Below are 20,585 nucleotides of genomic sequence, written 5' to 3'. Positions count from 1 at the left end.
TGAGACCCCTGAGTCACTCCAGGAATGTGACCCCTTTACTTGGCATGTTCATATATAACCAAACAAGTATGTGTTCTTGACCCTCTTATTGGGAGCCTAAATTGAAACCACTTGAAGTGTGTAAAATGCACTGTTACTCAAAAGAGTTGTTCGGAGGCTTCAACACTGACTTTTAATACAGTGGTTGTCTTAAAGTGGTTTAGCACCACAGTTTAATCATTTGTGTGCCAAAAACTTGGTGGATAACGATCGAAGATATAGCTGATGATTACCTGTACGTTTCTACAGAAATAGGTTGATTTAACAACTTATTCCAATATATAGAGTTAGAAATGTTGTTTAAAATTACATTTAAACAATGAAAGCACAAAGTATTGATATTTTTATTTGACTTTCTCCTAAAAGATTGAAATAGTCATCACTCTGTATGGCAGGTAGCGCATTATAGGATCAGCTAAATAACTTTGTTTTATTCTCCTGTTGTTTTCCCACTGATATAAAATGTGTTATTTCTGTCTGGTCTCTGGTGGCTTTATTGACTTTGTGTGTGCGTGGAAAGACTTGTTTCTGCTCTTTATATTTATCCAGAGATTGGTGTGCGTGTCCAGACTGTCAGTCCTTTACCTTATTACCAGGTCCCTGGTCTATTTACACATGTTATGTCATAACAAGACTTGATTCGAGAGGACTGGATAATGAGCTTTGAGTAAGTGAGCGTTTGGGGAGCAGCTACTGTGTGAGAATGTCGGTATGACATAGTAGGACAGCTCAGACTGAAAGCAGTGGTATGGAGATGGCATTTAATGGTAGTTTGAAGGAGGTGGTTATCATGACAGTGTGAGATGTAGTGTAGTTAAACAAATACTTTTTGTACTCACCTTTACCTGTATAGCATTCTCGAGCTCCAAAATGACAAAAAAGTATCAACGGTACCATGAGTTGTGAAGTATATTCTAAGTATTCTCAAGTCATGTGATAGCGCTGTGTGAGGAACAAAGCAAATTTACATCATCACGTTATTCCCTGGTAATCTTCCCCTCCAGTGGGTTGAAGCTGAATAATTGAAACAGTGGGTTGAACTCAAGAACTGAATTAGACAAATTCATGAACAAATCATTCATACCTGTTTTGTGAACTGGATCAATGGATTAATCGAAAAGATCCAACTCAACAGAGTGATTCTTCATGGATTTGGCATTGCTGATTATAATATGAACACACCATGGAGAGCAAATGAAATTTTCCGTGAGTATTTTGGTTTGACTTTAGGAAACTTGGAATATAGAGTCATGTGGACTAGTTTTATGTTATTTTTATGGTGATTGTTGCATCTTGGAGCTTAACAACATCTTCATTCACTTTCATTATATTGAAAAGAATGGCCAGGATATTCTTCAGAAATTCACCTTTTATGTTCCGCCGAGAGAAAAAAAGTAATTTGAGTTGGATCAAGTAAAGTAAATAGTGATTGAATTTATATTTTTGGTGAAACTATTCAAAGGGGGTCATATGATGCTTTTTTAAAGATCATTATTTTGTGTATTTGGTGTAACAGAATATGTTTACATGCTTTAACACTAGAACTCCCAGAGAGCAGCCATTTGGCTTTTCTACCTATAAAACCCGCAGGACAGGCGATGGGCTGGAAGGCTTTAGGCTAATATCCTTAATCAGCTGTGAACAGTTGCTTTTGTTATGTAAACAATGTGGGGCCATGCTGAGCCACTTCAACTCTGTTTCACTTTGCCATCTTAGGGAGAAATCAACACACATGTTTTTTTTTCCTTTGTTGCTGAGATTTATTGATTAAAAACAGTACAAAATAAAATAAAAAAGAAACCAACCATTTGTACACACATTTACAAATAATATTAAAAAGTGAGTGAGTACATTCTAGCAATCACTCACAATCCTGGCACTGCCATGGTATCTCCCGTCTGCATTTACCACATGTGTATCTGTAGCAGTGAACACATCGCACAGTGGCATGATTGTTCTTGCATTGGTGTTTGACCTGACACATGGCTCTTTTTCCAGGGCTAGGTGTGGAGGGTTGTGTCCGAAGCAATTGTTCTTTTCTTGCCTTGTTGTAAAGGGTGACAGTGTTTGGCTTCCTTTTGGTGGTATTATCAGTCTGAATCACGCTGTGCATGCTGCTAAGAATGTAGACGGTCTTCTTCCGTTTGGGCGCATACGCCGTCAGCGTAGCAGCAGTGGTTGAAAACACCTAATAAATAAGATAAATTGTTATTTTCATAGCACTCTTACACACAATGACACAATGACACACTTGGCGGTGTTGATTCTAAAAATTAGAAACACATAAACATAGAACCACAAAAGACCTGCAACATACCTGAGTGGTGAATTCATTGCGATCTGTGTGTCTAGCGGATTGAGGGATTTCCCAGCGAATCTTGTTGACTGTGCCGAGGATGGTGGCTCCGGCTAAGAAGTTTATGGTTCCATCAGCCTCATCACTACATTTTCAGACAGTCTCTCTCCACTGGGACGACTAGGGTCTTTGCCAAGATATGGGAGGACATTACAAATGTACTTGGATTTTAGGTCGCAAGCCACCCAAAACTTGATCCCAAACTTGTCAGGCTAATTCATACCTGTTTACACCTGGGCAAGACCCTACATGCCAATGTGAGACACATTCAATCAAGTTCTCTGCTTTTAGCAGCCCTCCCTCCCCCACACATACAAACAAGCCACCAGCAACCATTCACACACACACCCCCAACCCCACTGCAGATTGCTCAGGTAATGACCACATTTACACATGAATTGATGCTAATGATAGCCAAAAGACTAGCCAGTTAGCATCCACTTGGCTAAAGGAGGGTTAAAAAACTCTGGGATTTCTAGTGTTAATGTACAAAAAATTCATTATTTTTCAAATACTGTACATTATTGTTGGTACTCTGTGCCCTGCCTCTCCTTCCGACAAGCGCAGTCTGCTCTGATTGGCCAACTGACCCAGTGCATTGTGATTGGCCGAACACCACAAGCACGCGTCAGAAATGTAATGCCCCTTTCCATAATCGCAAGCTTCAGCTTTCAAAATAAATGTAAAGACAGTTAATAATGTCCTTAGTTTTACCATCAGTTCAAGCCCGAGAGGGGAACAGAGTCTCTTGACAGACACAGTGATGATGCTCGTATGTATTTGTGCACAAGCCATGATTAAGACAGCTGACTCCACTGTGATGTGACCCTCTCTCTCTCACTCTCTCTCTCACACAAACACACACACAACGTGCAAAACTCCGCATTTGAACAGTCAATAGCAAATACTTAAACTAATAACAAAACATACTTACAGTCGCTGATTCAGAAGCGCCAGATTGTCATATCAAAGTCAGGATTACCTCCTCTCCTAGGTTCACGAAACGTCGTCCATAAAATGCGTTGCAGAAATTCGAACATCTGGGTTGTGCTGTTGTGTTGTAAGTAATCTTAATGATTCCTATATGCATCTACTTTCGGAAGGCCAAATAAAGTGCTTTTGCTTTTTTAGAAACACACAGCGTCTCCCTGACATGGCTGCATCAACACTACTGTGGTTACTGGAAGTATTATACTTAGTATTATGTGGTATTATACTTTGAGTGAACATCCACATTGTGACGTAGACGTGGGGGTGTGTTTGAATGAGCCGTTTTAGGGGGTGTGGCAGAGTCTTAACTTTAATAAAGAATATCTCTTTGGTTTTGAGACTTTAGTCTTTGCAACTTCAGGGATCTTATCTATGCACAAAAAGCTTGTAACACTCCAAAGACAAAGGAAAACTTGAAATCGCATCATATGACCCCTTTAATGCAAAATTTGATGCTCCGCATTTTCCCTTTTTTTAGTTGTGGTGATTCATATTCTCTCTGAGGATCTCATTTACCAGATCTGTGTTGTTGTTAAGAACCAAGACTGACATTTTTGTGTTTGATCATGCATATCAAGAGAAACTATATTGTATGTTTATTTCCCAGTCTGCAGTCCCACATTATTTTGTATTTTATATAATCAGTGCTCATTTACAGAGGTGATGCATTTAAAATACGAACGTTGCTGAGTCTTTGAAAACTTCTAATGTTGAAATTCATTCCATTCCAAATCTGGGAGTGCTGCAACCCTAAGCAAACATCACACATCCTCTTGAGCAAAAGCCTTCTCAAATATTCAGCGCTCATAAATATATTTATGAGACTAAAACAGTCGCATGTATCTTTCTTATCCTTTCTTGTATGTTTTATTATCTGTTGTTTTCTCTTTTTGTCTTTCTCTCTGCAGTAGTCCACGTTAACCTTTCCTGGCGTCTGTTCCATCGCAGTACCTCCTCAGGCCTGAATCCACTAAAACATTCTGATTACTTTAGTTTATTTGTTTACCAACAGTTTTTCTGTTGACATGTTTATACCGTTCAGCGACCACAGGGCGTTCTGCAGTCTGTTTGGTGTCAGACTCTGTAGTAGAAAAAGAAGCAAATTCATTCAGGCCGACTACAAACAGATTCAGGCTGTTACTGCTAGATAAGACATGATGCTCTTCAGTACGGGGCTGTGTTTGCGCTGACTGTTGTTCGAAGTTTGGGAAGGATTTGGTTTTTAAGAAAAAGAGTGTGCGAGCTCCGAGGTGGAATATTTTCAGCTTTGGCAGTTTATTGAAGCATTTCTACTCAGAGTTTGCACTCAAATCTGGAGTTTCTTGGTCAAATAAGTTCATAAAGTTACATTTGATTGAGACACGGGCTTGTAATGAACTAATTAGTTGTATTTTTTGAAACCTAGCTTTGTGTTAGGGTAGGTGTTCACAGTGAGATTGGCATACATTACTGTTGTTGTTTTTTTAAACGAGCTGTCAATTATTTTTAAACGTTTGCTTGAATTTGAACACAAAAATTGTTACAATTAACTGATGATAATGAGTAGACTTCTGAGGTTTATTAATTTATTTTTATACAGTCACTCTTTATTTTTCAGGTCGAATTCTTGCTATTAACAAACCATTAACTACAACTTTTGTCTCAATAAAAGATTAAAGATGATTTAAGATTAAGGATGTAGAATATGGTCATGCAGAATATGCTTTAAAAATACTAATAAACAGCCAGCGTGTTAAAAACAGGCAAGCTAATAAGCAACTAGTTAATAGTGAGAATTGGTTCCTATATACAAAAGTGTTACCATTTATACTTTTCTCTGAATACTGGCATATTATTTATTACACTACCATTCAAAAGGTATGGTGAATGAAATTGTTTTGATTATTAACAAGTACATTTTTTTTTACTTTTTTACAATTGTTGTTTAATGTACAAAATTGTTAATAATCTTGCACCTTCACCCTTGAAAGAATTTGTTTTCTCTTGTACTGAAAATATAAGACAAACTAGAGCTTCGTCAAGAGGTGATTGTGCGGTGAATTTTAGAGTTACTGATTTTAGTCATTCAGTATTTTCTGTAAGGGCTGTTAAAAACAGGAATAATTTACCAATTAATATAAGACGGTGTTCCAACTTAGCACAGTTTAAGCTACATTTGAAAATACTGTATGGTTAAAGACGAGTCAGGTGTGTGACCATTAAGTATTGTTGTATTCTGAATGGAACTTTGAGTTGAATTTTTTTTTTTTTTTTTTGATGGGTGATGCTTTGTAGTATTTATAAGGGGATATTTTGTAGAAATATGGATTGCAGTTTCTATGTGGGGTATTATACTTTTTATTTGTTAAATTTTGGGGGACTTGGTATTATACTAATAATTTTTTTATCTGTTTTGGTATTCTCTTGCCCAGGGACAGCAGATGAAATCCAACTCTGTAGCTAATTCTGGGGCAGTTTTTTGACTGTCCATTGTCCCTGTCAAATAATAAATTAAATAAAATAGATTAAAAAATCAATTAAGAAATTTAACATGCACCCTTTAATTTAACCCCAGTATAGGTTAGTGAAGCAGTTGATTCTATACTTTATTATCTCCACGAGCGCGCCAATGTCCAACAAATAAAAATAGCAGTCCTGTATCCGGCCCACAACCTAAAATGAGTTTGACACCTAGGGTGTAAAGTGCCCATCCCTGAACTCTCCCTCCATCCGGCTTTGTGTTAAAGCCATTCATAGATTTGGATTAAAATTCTTTCACATTACCAGTCACTGAATGCTGTCTGAAATCATTCTGCAACCTCTTTCCTTTCCCTTCTCATATTTAGCAGGCTGGAAGGACAAAAGGACAAAAGCTGAGAGAGAAAAGAATGGGCTGAGAGAGAGAGCGTATGGGTTAAAAAAAAAAAAAAAGGAAAATAAAGTTTTGTAGAGAGTTGCCCCCCTCTCAGGGCTCATGCTCTTTTGGCATGTTGGCTGGGTGGAGCCTCCCTCTCTCTCTCTCTCTCTCTCTCTCTCTTTCTCTCTCTTTCTCTCTCTCTTTCCACTCCAGCTGCTTCTGTCTGTCAGCCCCCTCCCCCTCCAATCTGTCTGACCCTTGTCTGCATAGATGCTCGGTGAGGAGAGGGAGAGAATGAGAGTACAAAACTCTACGCTGTGAACAGGGCAACTGCCTTCTGGGAAGATTCTATTCACTCAAACGCGCACACAGACCCCCCTCTCCCCGTCCGCCCCCCTCTCACTTAGTCTACCCAGAGGGTTTTGTTCCAGCATCGGACAACTTTTTTTCCCCTCCACTTGTGTGTGAGCTGTTTTGTTTTGGTTCTCTTCAGCCGGATTCCTGAATTTATTGAAGGATTCATTGGACTGTCTAGAGCATCTCTCCTCATTTTGAAATCATTATTCACCCCAACGTTTGCAGCATCCTCGCTCGGCGACGGTGGAGGCGGGTTTCTTCTGTCCCTGAGAGGATTACGAGCATGTGTTAGAAAGAGAGTGTGTGTGAGAAGGAGAGAGAGAGAGAGAGAGAGAAGACGAGAGAGACGGAGTATATTCGTACATGTGACCGTCGGGAAAGGATGGCTGTGTGGCTCTGAGCTGCCTCGGCTCTCACAGGACGTAATCGGATAATAAGGAACGAAAGACTGAGTGGCTGACAGACAGACAAACTCCACTCACAAGAGAATATTGTTCTCCTCGTGTTTCTCCCAACGGCTTAACCAAACAGGATTTCCGTGATGCCGGCTGAAGTGAAGCAGGTCAGTTTGGAGATTCACTCGCTCTCATCCTCCTTTCTTTTCTTGTTTGCTTTTGATTGCTTGAGTGTATTTGTTTTTAAATTATCTCTCAATTTCCCTGCTCTTTAGAGGTTGAGTTTTGGTTGTGTTTGTTAAGTTGTCCCTTAAAATTCCTTCCTTTCGTTCTGCTTTTCTAATCTTACAATTTGATGTACGATATCAACATGTCGTATCTTGAATACTGTTTTGGTCACATGCTGTCAACATTCAGTATACATCTTTCCAGAGGTGATTCAGATTCAGTTGTGCTCAGCTGTCAATAATATTCCCATAATGTAACGCTGCATGTGGACGCATCTAACGATTAATCTGAGGTAAACATGAGGAATCCTACAGGATTTGAAAGAGACAAAATAATAAAGTTGATGAAAAGAAGCCGGGATTGAAGATTTACTGCTTTGCTTCCTCTTTTCCCTCCCTTCCTCCCCAGCACTGGACTCATCAGTGGTCAACTATTTGTTTTCTTTGTTTTGGAGCTACCACATTGCCTGGAAAAGCTGTAAAGAGGTCAAAGGAATGTTCTTTTTAATCAGCATGCAGGGATTTTCTAAAGACTCGTTCCCGAAAGAGAGCTATGTCATTCCATACCGTAAAAATGTGCCAGGTCGGACAGTTAGGACATGTGAATGACAAAGAGGGACAGGCTTTGAAGCAAACAAGCAGTCCTTGTGCTGAAATGGGTTCTGAGCTAATTAATTTTTTGAAAGACATTCTTACAACCATCCCTTTGGCTGCGTTAATCTGTTCACGGCTGTCTCACGGATGATTGCTGCTACATAACTGGCACAGGAGAGACAGCTGTATTTTTCGATACGCTAAGCATAACAAAGTCTGAAGACGCCTAATTTGTTGCGTCTCTGTCCGTGAACCCCTACCTCCACAGGACGGACATTCCTGCCATTCTTTGGGGTTCACCGCATGCTCTATCTAACCTCTGCTAACCTCAGAGCATTCCTTAAGACTAGCACCTGCTTCGGTGAGGTCAGACGTGTCACACAAGAGCATGGAGATCAAGAGGCTCTGCTTTCGGAAGGAGTGTCTGACACAGTTGATGTTGTTGTCTGTCATCTTGGTTGTTAGATAAAGCCACCGAGTGTGAAGACATTAGTTCACTAAACAGTTGCACCACTTTTTTTTATTAGAAGCTCTAGAGTGTGACATCCTGTTTGTTGTGATGCCTAAAGAACATGCTTAATGTTTCAAAACATCTCAGAAAGTCTCAAAGCTTAATGCTTTTTCTTCACTTTAGGTCAAATCTGATTTTATTTAATTTTTTTCTTAAAGCAATTTTTTTTCCTAACTTTTCAAGTTCACCTAAGAATAACATTTCCCTCATTTCATTGCAAAATCTAACTTTTTTTTCTACTATGGAATGCAAAATATATTTATATTTTTTATTTAAATTATTTTATATTTAATATTGGAATTTTATTTTATTTTATTTTTGTGCATAAAATGAAAGTCAGTTTCAGTGGTGTTTTGGACCCCAGGGACTTTCATTGTATGAACAAAGACATTCTTTAAATAACATTTTCTTTCTTTGCTTTTTTTTTTTTTTTTTTTTTGTGGTCAGTCATGTTTTTTATGTATTATATACTGACTGCTTTACAACTAATCGCTTCTGGAAGTGCTTCTTCTTTGGCACTCTGCAATGCATCTTGAGTGTGATGTTAGACATCTCTATAAATTAAACACATTCATGTTCACACGTGTTACACATGAGACCAAAAGTAAATTCCCGCAATGTCTTTCCTTTACCGACATGCACTGTGGCCGTGTTACAGTGACTCCCGATCCAGCTGAGCTTACCGTCCTCAACCCTCAATTACCATGGGGTGAATCAGCCTGCCCGAGTCAAATATAAACGTCTGATACTTTAGCGGAGAGAGGCAGTGCCATTACTGCAAAAGATTTACCCTCATCAAAACTGAACCAGCCATCTCTAGACAGAAAAATAATTTAACTCCTTCAAAAAACCATTTACATTTCATTTAGACTGAGACTATTGACTTCCACAGCAATTGTACAGTGTTTGCTTATCCCCAGAGTGCTTATTTTAAGTTTTGCTGGTATTTCCAGAAGTTATTTGCCTATTTTATGGGGGAAAAAATTGAGTGTGCAAACTTGTGAACCGTTTTAACCTCCATTAGTTCTGTGGTTCTTTCTGTTCCTCTTGATTCACCTTCCTGTCAGGCCTCGCTTTTATAAAGCCTTGGAGTCATTGTACCAGGGCATGGATCAGTATTTGAAGACATATAGAGCAGAAGAGGCTGATTGTGACTGTGAATGGTGTTGTAAATGTCAATGACCCAAAAGATCTCTGAGTAATTTTGCTGGTGCTCATCCAGGCCATCAAGTTTATTGGGCTGGCGTGGAGTAGGAGAGCATGGCGAAGAGGCTCCAGATGTCTCACTGCAGCTGTATTGCCCAAATCAGAGCATTTGATAATCGCTGGCGTGACAGAACAAAGATCTGCTCCACCTCTCGAGTGGTGCCAGAGTTTTGGATGAGTTGATGGCTTTAACATAATAGCCGGGCCTCCTAACCACTCATCTCCGCTAAGTATTATGCCCTTTAGATGCCAAGTTGCAGCTGATTTTGGATTAGCAGCCCAAACCATGCTTGTGCTGGCTCACGGGTACCTGTGTTACACTGGACGTGTCATGAAAGCTTGGCATGCTATCAGGACGTCCAATCACATTTTGATGTCCAGTAACCCAGTTGGCATGCTGACTACGTGCCTAATATAGACCTGTCTTACTTGCCTGCATTTTCTCATGCAATGCAGAGCAGCACAAGCTGACCCTTCCATAACACCCCTGTCAAACTGCCTCTGCTTCTTGACTGCTCACTCAATCTTATTCAGTCAGACACCTATCTATCTATCTATCTATTAAGCATATATATATATATATATATATATATATATATATATATATATATATATATATATATATATATATATATTTTTATTTTTTTTTTATTTTTACTTTTTTGGCACACAATGTCTACATTGCAATGATACATTTAACATATTATTCTTTAGTAAACTATCTGGTAAAAAGTCTAACTGGCTGGTAAATTTTGTGTTTATTTATGGGCTTCGAGTAATTTACGGTTTGGTGTTTAGCTACCCTGTGTCATTAACCACCAAATCAGATCCCCACAGTAAGTTGTAAATGTGCCGCTTGCTTATTTTCAGCTAAACCATTGCATGGGAACCCAGGCCTCTCTCTCTGTCACACCCAGTAGCACCATCATGCCTTTCCTGTGCTTGTTTACTCAGCCCCAGTGTCTTGTTTGTTTGGTAATGTTTCTTTTCCTCTAGCTTGTTAGGTGGACCATCCTCCTGTAGTTCTCTGTTTGTGTGGACACTTGCAAAAAAACGGAATAGTTTAGATTAGAATGATAGCACCACAACAATCCTGTCAGTAAACATAGAGGGCAGAAGGGTGACGCTCAGAACCGGAGACTGTGTTTGTGCATGTGTGTGTGTCCTGGAGGATAACAGGTGACGACACAGGATTAGTGGGAATAGCCCCAGACTGCCATCTCAGATTGCTTGGGTTCTCCTAGCTCTGGCGAATCTCTTCCTCTCTCAGCATTGTTTGAATGACTGTTTGTATGCATGTAACATAGAGAAGAAGAGTGACATGAGTAGGCAAGGTGAAAGTGTGTATATATGGGTAAAAATGCATGTGCAAAGCAGTATTTGTGTATTTTTTTCCCCTTTTTTTTAAGAATAACGGCTGTAATTGGCTGGCGGCCAGCCAGTGAGGCCATAGGAAAGAGGGAAAGGTGCATATGTGACACTTTTGCAGGGTCTGCCATGGTAACAGCTCTGGATGAAGAGCCCTCTGCCCCTGGATCTCATGATTAATGACATTGGCCTGCTGGATGCTGGCGGACATCATTGTACCACTGTGCGTTTGCTTTTGTTTCATTAGTTCACTGAGAAAAGGCAGTTTTTTTTCGGCCCGTCAACTGATACATGAGGAATACACACATAACACAGTCCAGCCCAACTTGGATGGTCACGGCAGCTCGCGAAAGAGCAGATGAAGAATTATCCATTGGGGAAAGATATAGTCACTTCGATGCTGGAATAGATTTTTGTTTTCAGCTGTGTGGAAATATTTTTACAACAGGGCTGCTGTTGAGAGCCGATATGCTGTGTGTAAACAGCTTTGACTGAGAAATCCTCTCCTACACACTGAAGCTGTTGTAACTGCCTCAGATTGATAGACTAACTGTGCTCTGCGTTCTTTAGGAGACATTATCCCACCGTTGGCCGCAAGGATCGATTAAGAGCTTCAATGCAAGTTCAATGCTCTCTCTCTCCCCCCTTACTTTCCCATTACTTCCTTGAGTTCACACTTGTCCTTGTTAAAGTCTTCAGGCTACATTGACGGTAATGTATAGACTGTTTTCTGCCCCACTGATAAGGTAAGAGCCCCTGAGGGGGAGGTCATGTCCCTTAAATCCCGTCCCTGCATCTGCAATATTGTGCTGTACAAAAGCGGACCACATGGCCTCCGGATGAGTGGCGATTTGTGCCATTTTCTGGTCTGTTACATTTGCAGTTTTCTTTAGGAGGTTTATCTAATCATTTTCTCCAATGGGAAGGTTGGGTTTTGGGGTTGAGTATTGATTTTGAGCTCTTGGTAGAGGCCTTTACTGTTCCAGAACCTGTTTAAGCTTTGTTCAGTTTTGTTCCTTTTAATGAGAAAACAAATGACGAAGATGGTCTCTACTCAGTGAATAAGTAGCTTGCTGGTTCTCCATCGTGCCATCTGTCTGTGATGGTCCTGAGGGATTAATGATGTCTTCTGACAGCTCTTTAGCGTGTGCTAGTCACCACATACAGGCATGCCAGATTAGCGGTAACAGTTTGGGGAGGGGCGGCAATTTCCTGGGTGTTTTTTCTGTTTTTGGGAGTCTCATGCACTACAGCATTTTATCAATGTTTTGATGTTACTGCAAACATACTCAGATGAATTCAGAATGCGTTTACATTTTGGGGTGCATTTCCCAAAAGCATCGTTAGCTAACTATGGTTGTTAGTTCTATTGATCTCTATTGGTAACGACGGAACTTGGCAACCATGGTTGCTTTTGGGAAATACACCCCTGGTTAGCAAAAACATGCAAGTAACTTGTTCCGAGAATGAAATATGCATTTGGTAGTTATTAATTTAAGTTTAGTAAATTAAAATTGTAAGATAATAAATATATATTTTTACATGAACCCCAGGAATCCACGTTATATTATGTTGTATAGTATTATATTGTATTGCATTGTATTGTATTATATTATGAATTTTTATGTATTCTTAGGGATTTGAAAGTGAATTTGTTAATGATCATGTAGTAATTAGAAAGACCGATCAAATTTGTACATATAATATATATGTGTATATATGCGCACGCACGCACACACATATATATATATATATATATATATATATATATATATATATATATATATATATATATATATATATATATATATATATAAAAGTGAGTGATGAATGCAGCAAATTTATGAGTGAACAACATAATCAATTTAATATTGTTAAACAGTCTTACTCGGCTCACTTCAGAGAGTTTCGGAGAAGTTTTTCCATAAGTCACAGAAACAATAGAGCAAACGGGTTTAACAATAGTGCAGTTCAGGTCTGCAGGGGGAAGCTGTCATATGTTGCATTTGCTCAGTATTGTTACTCATGCCATCCATTTCTGCTGTAGATGTATGAGCCGTTTGTTCACATTGGGGTTCAGAAGGAACAATAGTGCAAAGCACAGCGTTGACACAAGGTTGTTTAATGAACCTTGACTAGATATACACCTCTGACCGATGTTGCCAGGATAACTGCCGTTCTCTTATTTGTTCGTTCAGCAGGCTTTTTCATTAGCCTTTTCATTACCATTGCTCATACTTACTCTAAATATTAAACTTCAGCTCGGGTTGTTGCTGTGAATGTAATGTTATCTCATACGAGGCTTGTTGAGTTGTGTACTATTATTTAACCTAGCAGATGATAAAATGGGCAAAAATAATAATAGACATAGCCATATAAAGACTTGGGGGTGGGATCTTTTGACTTGGGGCCACCAAGGCGGCTCTAGAGAGAATCCCTTAGCATCATGGTGGCGACTTTAACTTGGACAAGCATCATAAATCTAGTACGATTTCATTCTTTTGTTTTGTCTCATCCCTTCTGCATTTCTTGTGTTAATGAGGTGCAACATCATGTTTTGCTCTTGTTTGTAAGGGGCACGAACGCTTTCATCTCTGCTTCCAGCTATGGATGAAGTATCACACATAGAGATGACACTGAGGGAAAAGTTTAAGATGAAAGAAAATCAGTGCCATGTATAACAAGCATTCACCCACCAGGACAGAGAGAGACTCTTCCACCTCACCATATGAGGTTTCGAGTTTCTCCACTTGATTGTTTAGGACCTTCAAATGACATTGTAGCCCTTTTGATCACAGAGAAGTATGTTTTGTTTTTCTCTCTGCCTATTGTTTGTGGTACCCCACAGCAAGGCAAGCCAATCCAATCCACTCGCTTGGCTGTCCAAAATTAAAGGTTGAGAATGTGCTTTGTGTGTGTGTCTGGAGTTTATGTGGGGATGGAGAAGGGCTTGAGTAAGGATTTAGTGTGGATTTGTCAAGCACAGAGTTCAAGAGGCAAACAGCAATATTTTTCTTCAAAATGCAGCGTGAGCAAGATCGAGGCCATGCTGAAGTTCTCAGAGTTTAAAAAAAGTACAGTTCACAGACCTTCACTTTCTCTGTATCATGCTGTAGCACAGAAAGGTTTAATCCAGTAAGACCACTCAGACACTGCTCCTACATCCGCTCTTCCTGCTTTAGAAGAGAGAGAGCGAGAGAGACCTAGGTGAGCCATATTGGTTTGCATTACCAAAGTCTTTAAGAGTATAATCCATTCTTTTCCTACACCTCCACCTCCTGCCTCAACAGAGCCCCATATTAAACCTACTATTCTGTTGGAGGCCATTTGGAGCTAATGTATGCCATAAACTCTGGTAACGGCAGTGCAGAGGGACAGTGTAAATGACCTCTTGTGCACGCCGTGCCCTGCATTAGTCTCACTTGGCTTAGTTTCATGAGTCACAAGAGGTGCTCATCTCTTTCTTCATGTTCTTTCTTCAGTCAAACACACAGTAGGCTATATATACATATACAGTGCCCTCCAAAAGTATTGGAACAGTAAGGCCAATTCCTTTATTTTTGCTGTAGACTGTAAACATTTGGGTTTGACATCAAAAGATGAATATGAGATGAGAGATTAACATTTCAGATTTTATTTACAGGTATTTTCATCTGGATCTGATACACAACTTAGCACCTTTTGTTTGAACCCACCCATTTTTCATGTTACCAAAAGTATTGGAACATGTGACTGACGTGTGTTGTGTTGCCCTGGTGTGTCTTATTAATTGATTATTCAAACAATAAATAGCACTGAATGTCTGCGCTCAGTTTCAGATCCGTGCAGACTGCATTTATAGTTAGTTAGACGTGTAATCAACATGAAAACCAGAGAGGTGTCTATGGGTGAAAAATGAGCAACTGTGAAGCTGAGAGAAGATGAAAAATCAATCATACCATTGCACAAACACTGGCAATAGCAAGTACAACCATTTGGAATCTCCTGAGGAAGAAAGAAACCACTGGTGTACTAAGTAACACCTCAAACGGGTAGATCAAGCAAAACATCTGCAGTTGATGACAGAAACATTGTGACAGCTGTAAAGAAAGACCCTAAAACAACTGTTAGTGACATCAGCAACAACCTCCAGAGGGCAGGAGTGAAGGTATCACAATCTACTGTTCGACTTCACGAACAAAAGTACAGAGGCTACACCAGAAGATGCAAACCACTCATTAGCAAGAAGAATAGGAGACGAGCCTCAAAAATTCTGGGACAAGGTTTTATGAACTGATTTTATGGACCAAAGTGACGGAAAGGCTAAAGTTTGGAGAAAGAAAGGATCTGCTCATGATCCCAAACATAAGCCCATCTGAAACACAGTGTACACAGGTGTACATTATAGTACACATTACACAAGTAATGTAATGGCTTGGGCTTTCATCGCTTCTTCTGGGACAGGCTCATTAATCTTCATTAATGATGTAACACATGATGGCAGCAGCAAAATTAACTCAGAAGTCTACAGAAATATTTTGTCTGACAATTTACAGAAAGATGCAACCAAACTGATTGGGAGATCCTTAATCATGCAGCAAGATAATGACCCAAAACATAGTGCCAAAACAACAAAGAAGTTCATCAGGGGCAAGAAGTGGAAGGTTTTAGACTGGCCAAGTCAATCTCCACACTTAAACCCTGTAGACTAGAGTATGCATTTTACCTGCTAAAGAAGAGACTGAAGGGAGTAACCCCCCAAAACTGAAAGAGGCTGCAGTGAAAGCCTGGAAAAGCATCACAAAAGAAGAATGCAAAAGTTTGGTGATGTCAATAGGTTACAGGCTTGATGCAGTTATTGAAAGGAAAGGATTTGCAACTAAATGTTAAGTCTTTTTCACTTTAATCTGTGTTAATTCTGTCTGTTCCAATACTTTTGGTAACATGAAAAATGGGTGGGTTCGAACAAAAGGTGCTATCTTCTAAGTTGTGCATCAGATCCAGATGAAAATGCCTGTACATAAAAAATGTTAATCTCTCATCTCATATTCATCTTTCAACCCAAATGTTTTCAGTCTGCAGCAAAAATAAAGGAATTGGCCTTACTGTTCCAATACTTTTGGAGGGCACCGTGTGTATATGTGTATATATATGTTTCCCTCTATATATATTTTTTTTTTTGTAGAAATCCCTTTTTTTCAGGATTCTTTGAAGTTCTAAAAACAGTGTTTACTTTGAAATAGAAATCTTAATTAATGAAATTAAAATCTTAAGACAAAAGTGTCTCTTGAAATATTTAATGTGAATATAGATCATTAAGTGTCCTTACTGAATGTATTCATTTCTTTAAAAAAAAAAGCAATGTAGTGTATTATGTTTGGCTCTGCTGTAATCAAAGTAGGAAACAGAACCTCCCTTGAATATTGTCTGTTCCCACATGGCTTTTTGAGAGCCTTATCATCATCATGCTTTTGGTCTCCACTTCTGTGACAAAAGAGCACACTGTTCAGTGACATGCTATATATTGATTGAAAGTAGAAATCCATTTTGAAGTTTCTTGTTTGGAAATACATATTAACATACAGTATTCATGGGTAATCATCACCAATACATAAAGGACATGTCATTCCTTTGATTCGGCCAAAGAGAGAGGAACCTCTTTAGAGCAGCTAGAATAAATGTAAAGCTAATGAGAATGAATAATGGATGCAGTTGAAGAGGGCAGCGTAACGTGAGTACACCTCTACCACGGTACAGACAGTCCCAGCAGGCTTATGCTTTCCCACTGGAGGTCTGTGCTAAATGATTACCGCTGTCAGAAAAAGTCTTCTGATTGGTGCACCGTACTTGGCGCTTGGTAGATTTGCATTAAATTTTAATCTGAGGTTAATGGTTATTTTCTAGTATAATTATACTGACCCACCTGATGTACAATCTTTGCCTAACAAATGCATCGATCTGTTATGCCCATGCCATTATAGTTCTGATTTTGTTTTTTTTCTAGCATGATAATTATAGTTACAAGATCTATCAGTATTGTAAATCACAAAATGTATCAATTTAAATATATATAAGTAAATATTTTTTATATATATAAAAAAATAAATGAACGTATACAAAATAAATATAAATTCATTTTAAAGTAGATGAAAGAATAATAAAAAATAAAGTTAAAAATAAAATAAAAAAATCCTATTATTGCATTTGTTCATTTATTTATCTGTATATTTATTTATGCATTTATTTTTCATTTCTGCAGGTTTGGTCCTCCATACAACTCATACTTTGCAGATGAGAGCTAGGCCATGCTAAACCTTCATATCTCTGCCTAAGTTTGTGTGTTGGGGATGTATAAATATGGAGGCATTATGCGCTTTTACACTGGACCCACCACAGCATTGCTTTTTGCCTGTTTTTGGCCTGAATTGGGTCAGCGGCCCCTGTTCGGTTATTCTCACTGATCCTCCTCTAGTCTGAGTATAGGATAACATACAATCTCCCCTGCTAAGGTTCTAGTGTAAGACTATTTTTAGCATCTGGCATGGTGCGCATATAAGCTGGGGATGACATAAACTTTCAGAGAATCCAGTTTTGTGTCACTGCATCAAATTGCAGCATAAAATATATTTATATGTTAATTTAGATTTGTTTGTAAAATAATATAACGTAAAATATTAAAATATAACTGTATTTTTAAATATAACATTGAATTATTGAACACTTACACATTTTTGAATAATTACAATTTGTTTTTGTTTTTATTAACTCATAAAACTACACATTCTGAACAATAATTTTTTTAAGCAGTGTATTATCAGTTAGTTAGTCTGCTACACTCTAAGAAAAGTCTGTAAAATAGGGTGCAATCCGCTCTGTTAATGTGAAGGAATTTTCCATACTGATTCTTCACAGGTTTTTTAAATGCATTTTAAATTACGTATTGTATTTTGTGTTTTTGGGTTACAGGGTTACAACTGATAATGGATAATGTCCTGGAAAATTACTAGCTTTTCCATTTTTCTGTATATTTTTCTTACAGTGAACTAACTGATCAACAATCACAGGTACAAGCTACTAACAAGGTGTATCATAAATAATTATTCAATTATTAATATTATTATTAAATTGAACAATTGCAAATAGCAGAACTTAATTCACGTGATGTGTGTACTGCTAAGCATCTTTGGTTTCCTCTTGTGTAATTTAGATAAAAAAAATGTTCCTTTTTTATCGTGTAAATCACTTATCAAAAGTTGCACCTGAATGGCTCAGAATAGATCTTCATTCCTATTTGTTCCCATGTGTTATTTCAATGCACTTTACAAACCTTTATGCAACCGAATCAGTTCTAGAGCAAGGCAACTACCTATTTCATAGTTTAATCCATTTCTGTGCCATTGATTTACGTTTAACTGAAAATAGACAGCATTTCCTTTATCTCCTAGAGACAGGTACTCCAGTCAACTTGGTTCGGCATTTCAAGCCCTTTCAGACCGGAGAGAGGCAAGCACCTTGTAGCCATATGGAGCACTGAAGAGCCTCTTAATCTTCTCAACATGGATTGAATTTGAGGGCCTTGTTTTCAGACATAAAATAGGGGTCCAATGTGGCTTTCTGCATAGCTGTTGATGCTGCGCTTTTCGTCAGTAAATGGAGGCAAGGGAAAGGGAAGAGAGTGGAAAAATTGGTTCTGGCTGTCCTTAACCAATGAGATGAGCGTGTATAGATATTCCTCCCTTGAATTTGTGAAGGATTAAGACCAGTTACTGTATTGAGTTGCCTTTACAGAAGTGATTTGAGCGCTGCCAATAGTTCAAAGCCGCCTTTATCCTTGGCTAAACAGACCTTTCCAGGCCTAATAGCATTTTCCTGGCTTGTTTGTAGGGTTTGCCAACATTATTGATGTTGTGACAGCTCATACAGTTACATTCCAGGGTTGCTGTTGTTGTGTTTGTGTTCTCCAACACAATTCTTTGATTATTTTTTAACGTCTTTTTATCACGGCGCTCTTAGTTATTCTCAAACAGTATTGCTTTCAGGATCTTTTATTATTGCATGCTCGGTCAGTCATCGTCCTGATCCCCCCCCCCATTTAAGCGCCGTTAGAGAGAAGGTTCTCTAAGAGAACCTTGACAGAATATTGGATTTATTCAATATGATACCAATTTGAAGTCTTTCACTTTTTATTACACCGTGTAGTTCTAGTTTCATCTTACAAAGCTCACGGATATTGTTTTTTGTTCTGCTAGAACAAACTTTGGCAGATCTCATTGGCAAATCTCCTATGCTGTCGACAGCAGATGGTCAAGGGTTATGAAAGTTCCATAATCCATCTATATCATAACAAAGTACTGTTTTCTTTGGTCTATATAATTTCAGTCCATGATCTAAGTGAGTCCGAAATTTTATGCTATCGGATTTTGGCAGCACTTCATGTCAGTGACCATCCCACTGAGTCGCCTCAAGCTTTTTGGAACATTCCAATGATTAAGGCTCTTTCGGTAAACATTTACACTCCCGTCACTCTTAAATACAGCCGCTGTGGTTGGACAAACATATTTTCAGTGTCTCATTTTAGAGCCATGAAGTTGAATATACTTCAACCTCTGGCTTGAGCTGTTTCGTCAGTATCCCAGCCAATAATTTGCTGTATATGAAATGTTTGTCATGGTGGAAAAGTTCAGGTAAGCTGCAAATCTACTGAGAATTTGGTAGATTCTCAGACTGATAAACATATCAGTGTCTGAGAGGCTAGAAAAACAAATGCAGTCATGTGCGCTCTATCCTATCTCATTTAGCTGTATTGGCTGGTGTGTGCTTGCCAGCCAGCTAGCTACATGCAGTCTGCATACTTTAAACTTTAAAATTTTAAGTCTTTACTTAGACATTGTAGGCCAGTTGCTTGAACACAGCCACTATGTTAAGACTGCGTCTTAAGAAATAGTTTGGCCAACTAGCAGTTAGCCAAGAGGTAATCAGTCTTTCTTTTCTGTCTCAAAATAGGCCAGTCTATCTTTTTGTAACAGACTTTAAGAAGTTATGACCAGTCTTTAAGAAAACTCATTAGATGACTAACTTTTCAAGACTAGTCTAAGCAGTTTATGCATTTGGCCCAGTGTCATTTTTAAAAGATAATTGGAAAAGGGAAATTTTTGCCTCTGTAGTGGACATTCTATTTCAGTGAATTTCTCTGAGACTCATGTCACAGTTGTAAGTCTGGATGTCCCGTACAGAGCACATTTAGGGCTTTATAGAGATACTAAATGATTGGAGGTTTCACCATGACCACACTCTCTCCTAGGTTTTTAAGGATGGCTAAATTTAATTTAGTGAAACATTTTACATCCTTACGGAAATATGATTATATTTTGTAATTGTCATTTAAATCTGAATAATTTTCTAATTGTTTGTCATAAAGCAACATCTCAGGAAAATGTTATGGGTTTTCAAATTCAAATATGACTTCCTGTTATGAAACAGGACATAATTTCATACATGTCCACTGTGGGGGACACCAGGACTAAAATGATGTTTATTATGCATTTTGGGAGACATTACAATTGAATAGGAAAATAAATTATATATCTATTTTGTTATGAAATATTAGATATTATTATGAAAATCTGGCAAATTATTACTCCCATTATGACAATTCTTTTTTCAACATGCTGTCCCAACAGCAACCCATTAATATGCAAATTAGATACAGTATAGATACACTGTGTTT

At 38.4% G+C, this 20,585-nt stretch overlaps 1 protein-coding gene across 14 annotated transcripts in view; it reads left to right on the top strand.

Moving 5' to 3' along the window:
• The window catches only part of LOC306870081 (splicing regulator ARVCF-like), a 226,293-nt gene that overhangs the window by 121,804 nt on the left and 83,904 nt on the right, over positions 1 to 20,585 (top strand). For 4 of the 14 annotated variants that reach the window (XM_079417130.1, XM_079417136.1, XM_079417134.1 and 1 more), the window contains exon 1: positions 6,501 to 7,140. The exons of 4 other annotated variants lie outside the window; for them this stretch is intronic. In XM_079417130.1, coding sequence (XP_079273256.1) covers positions 7,120 to 7,140 — 21 coding nt within the window. In that variant the 5' untranslated portion in view covers positions 6,501 to 7,119. Of the gene's footprint in view, positions 1 to 6,470; positions 7,141 to 20,585 lie in introns of those variants that run through there. 6 more of the 14 variants (XM_079417129.1, XM_079417135.1, XM_079417138.1 and 3 more) reach the window with 5 other exon arrangements.

Source organism: Barbus barbus (genome assembly GCF_936440315.1).
Source record: "Barbus barbus genome assembly, chromosome: 5".
Classification (NCBI taxonomy): domain Eukaryota; kingdom Metazoa; phylum Chordata; class Actinopteri; order Cypriniformes; family Cyprinidae; genus Barbus; species Barbus barbus.
The sequence above is the reverse complement of the archived record's forward strand: the minus strand, read 5'-3'. Positions and strand labels throughout refer to the sequence as shown.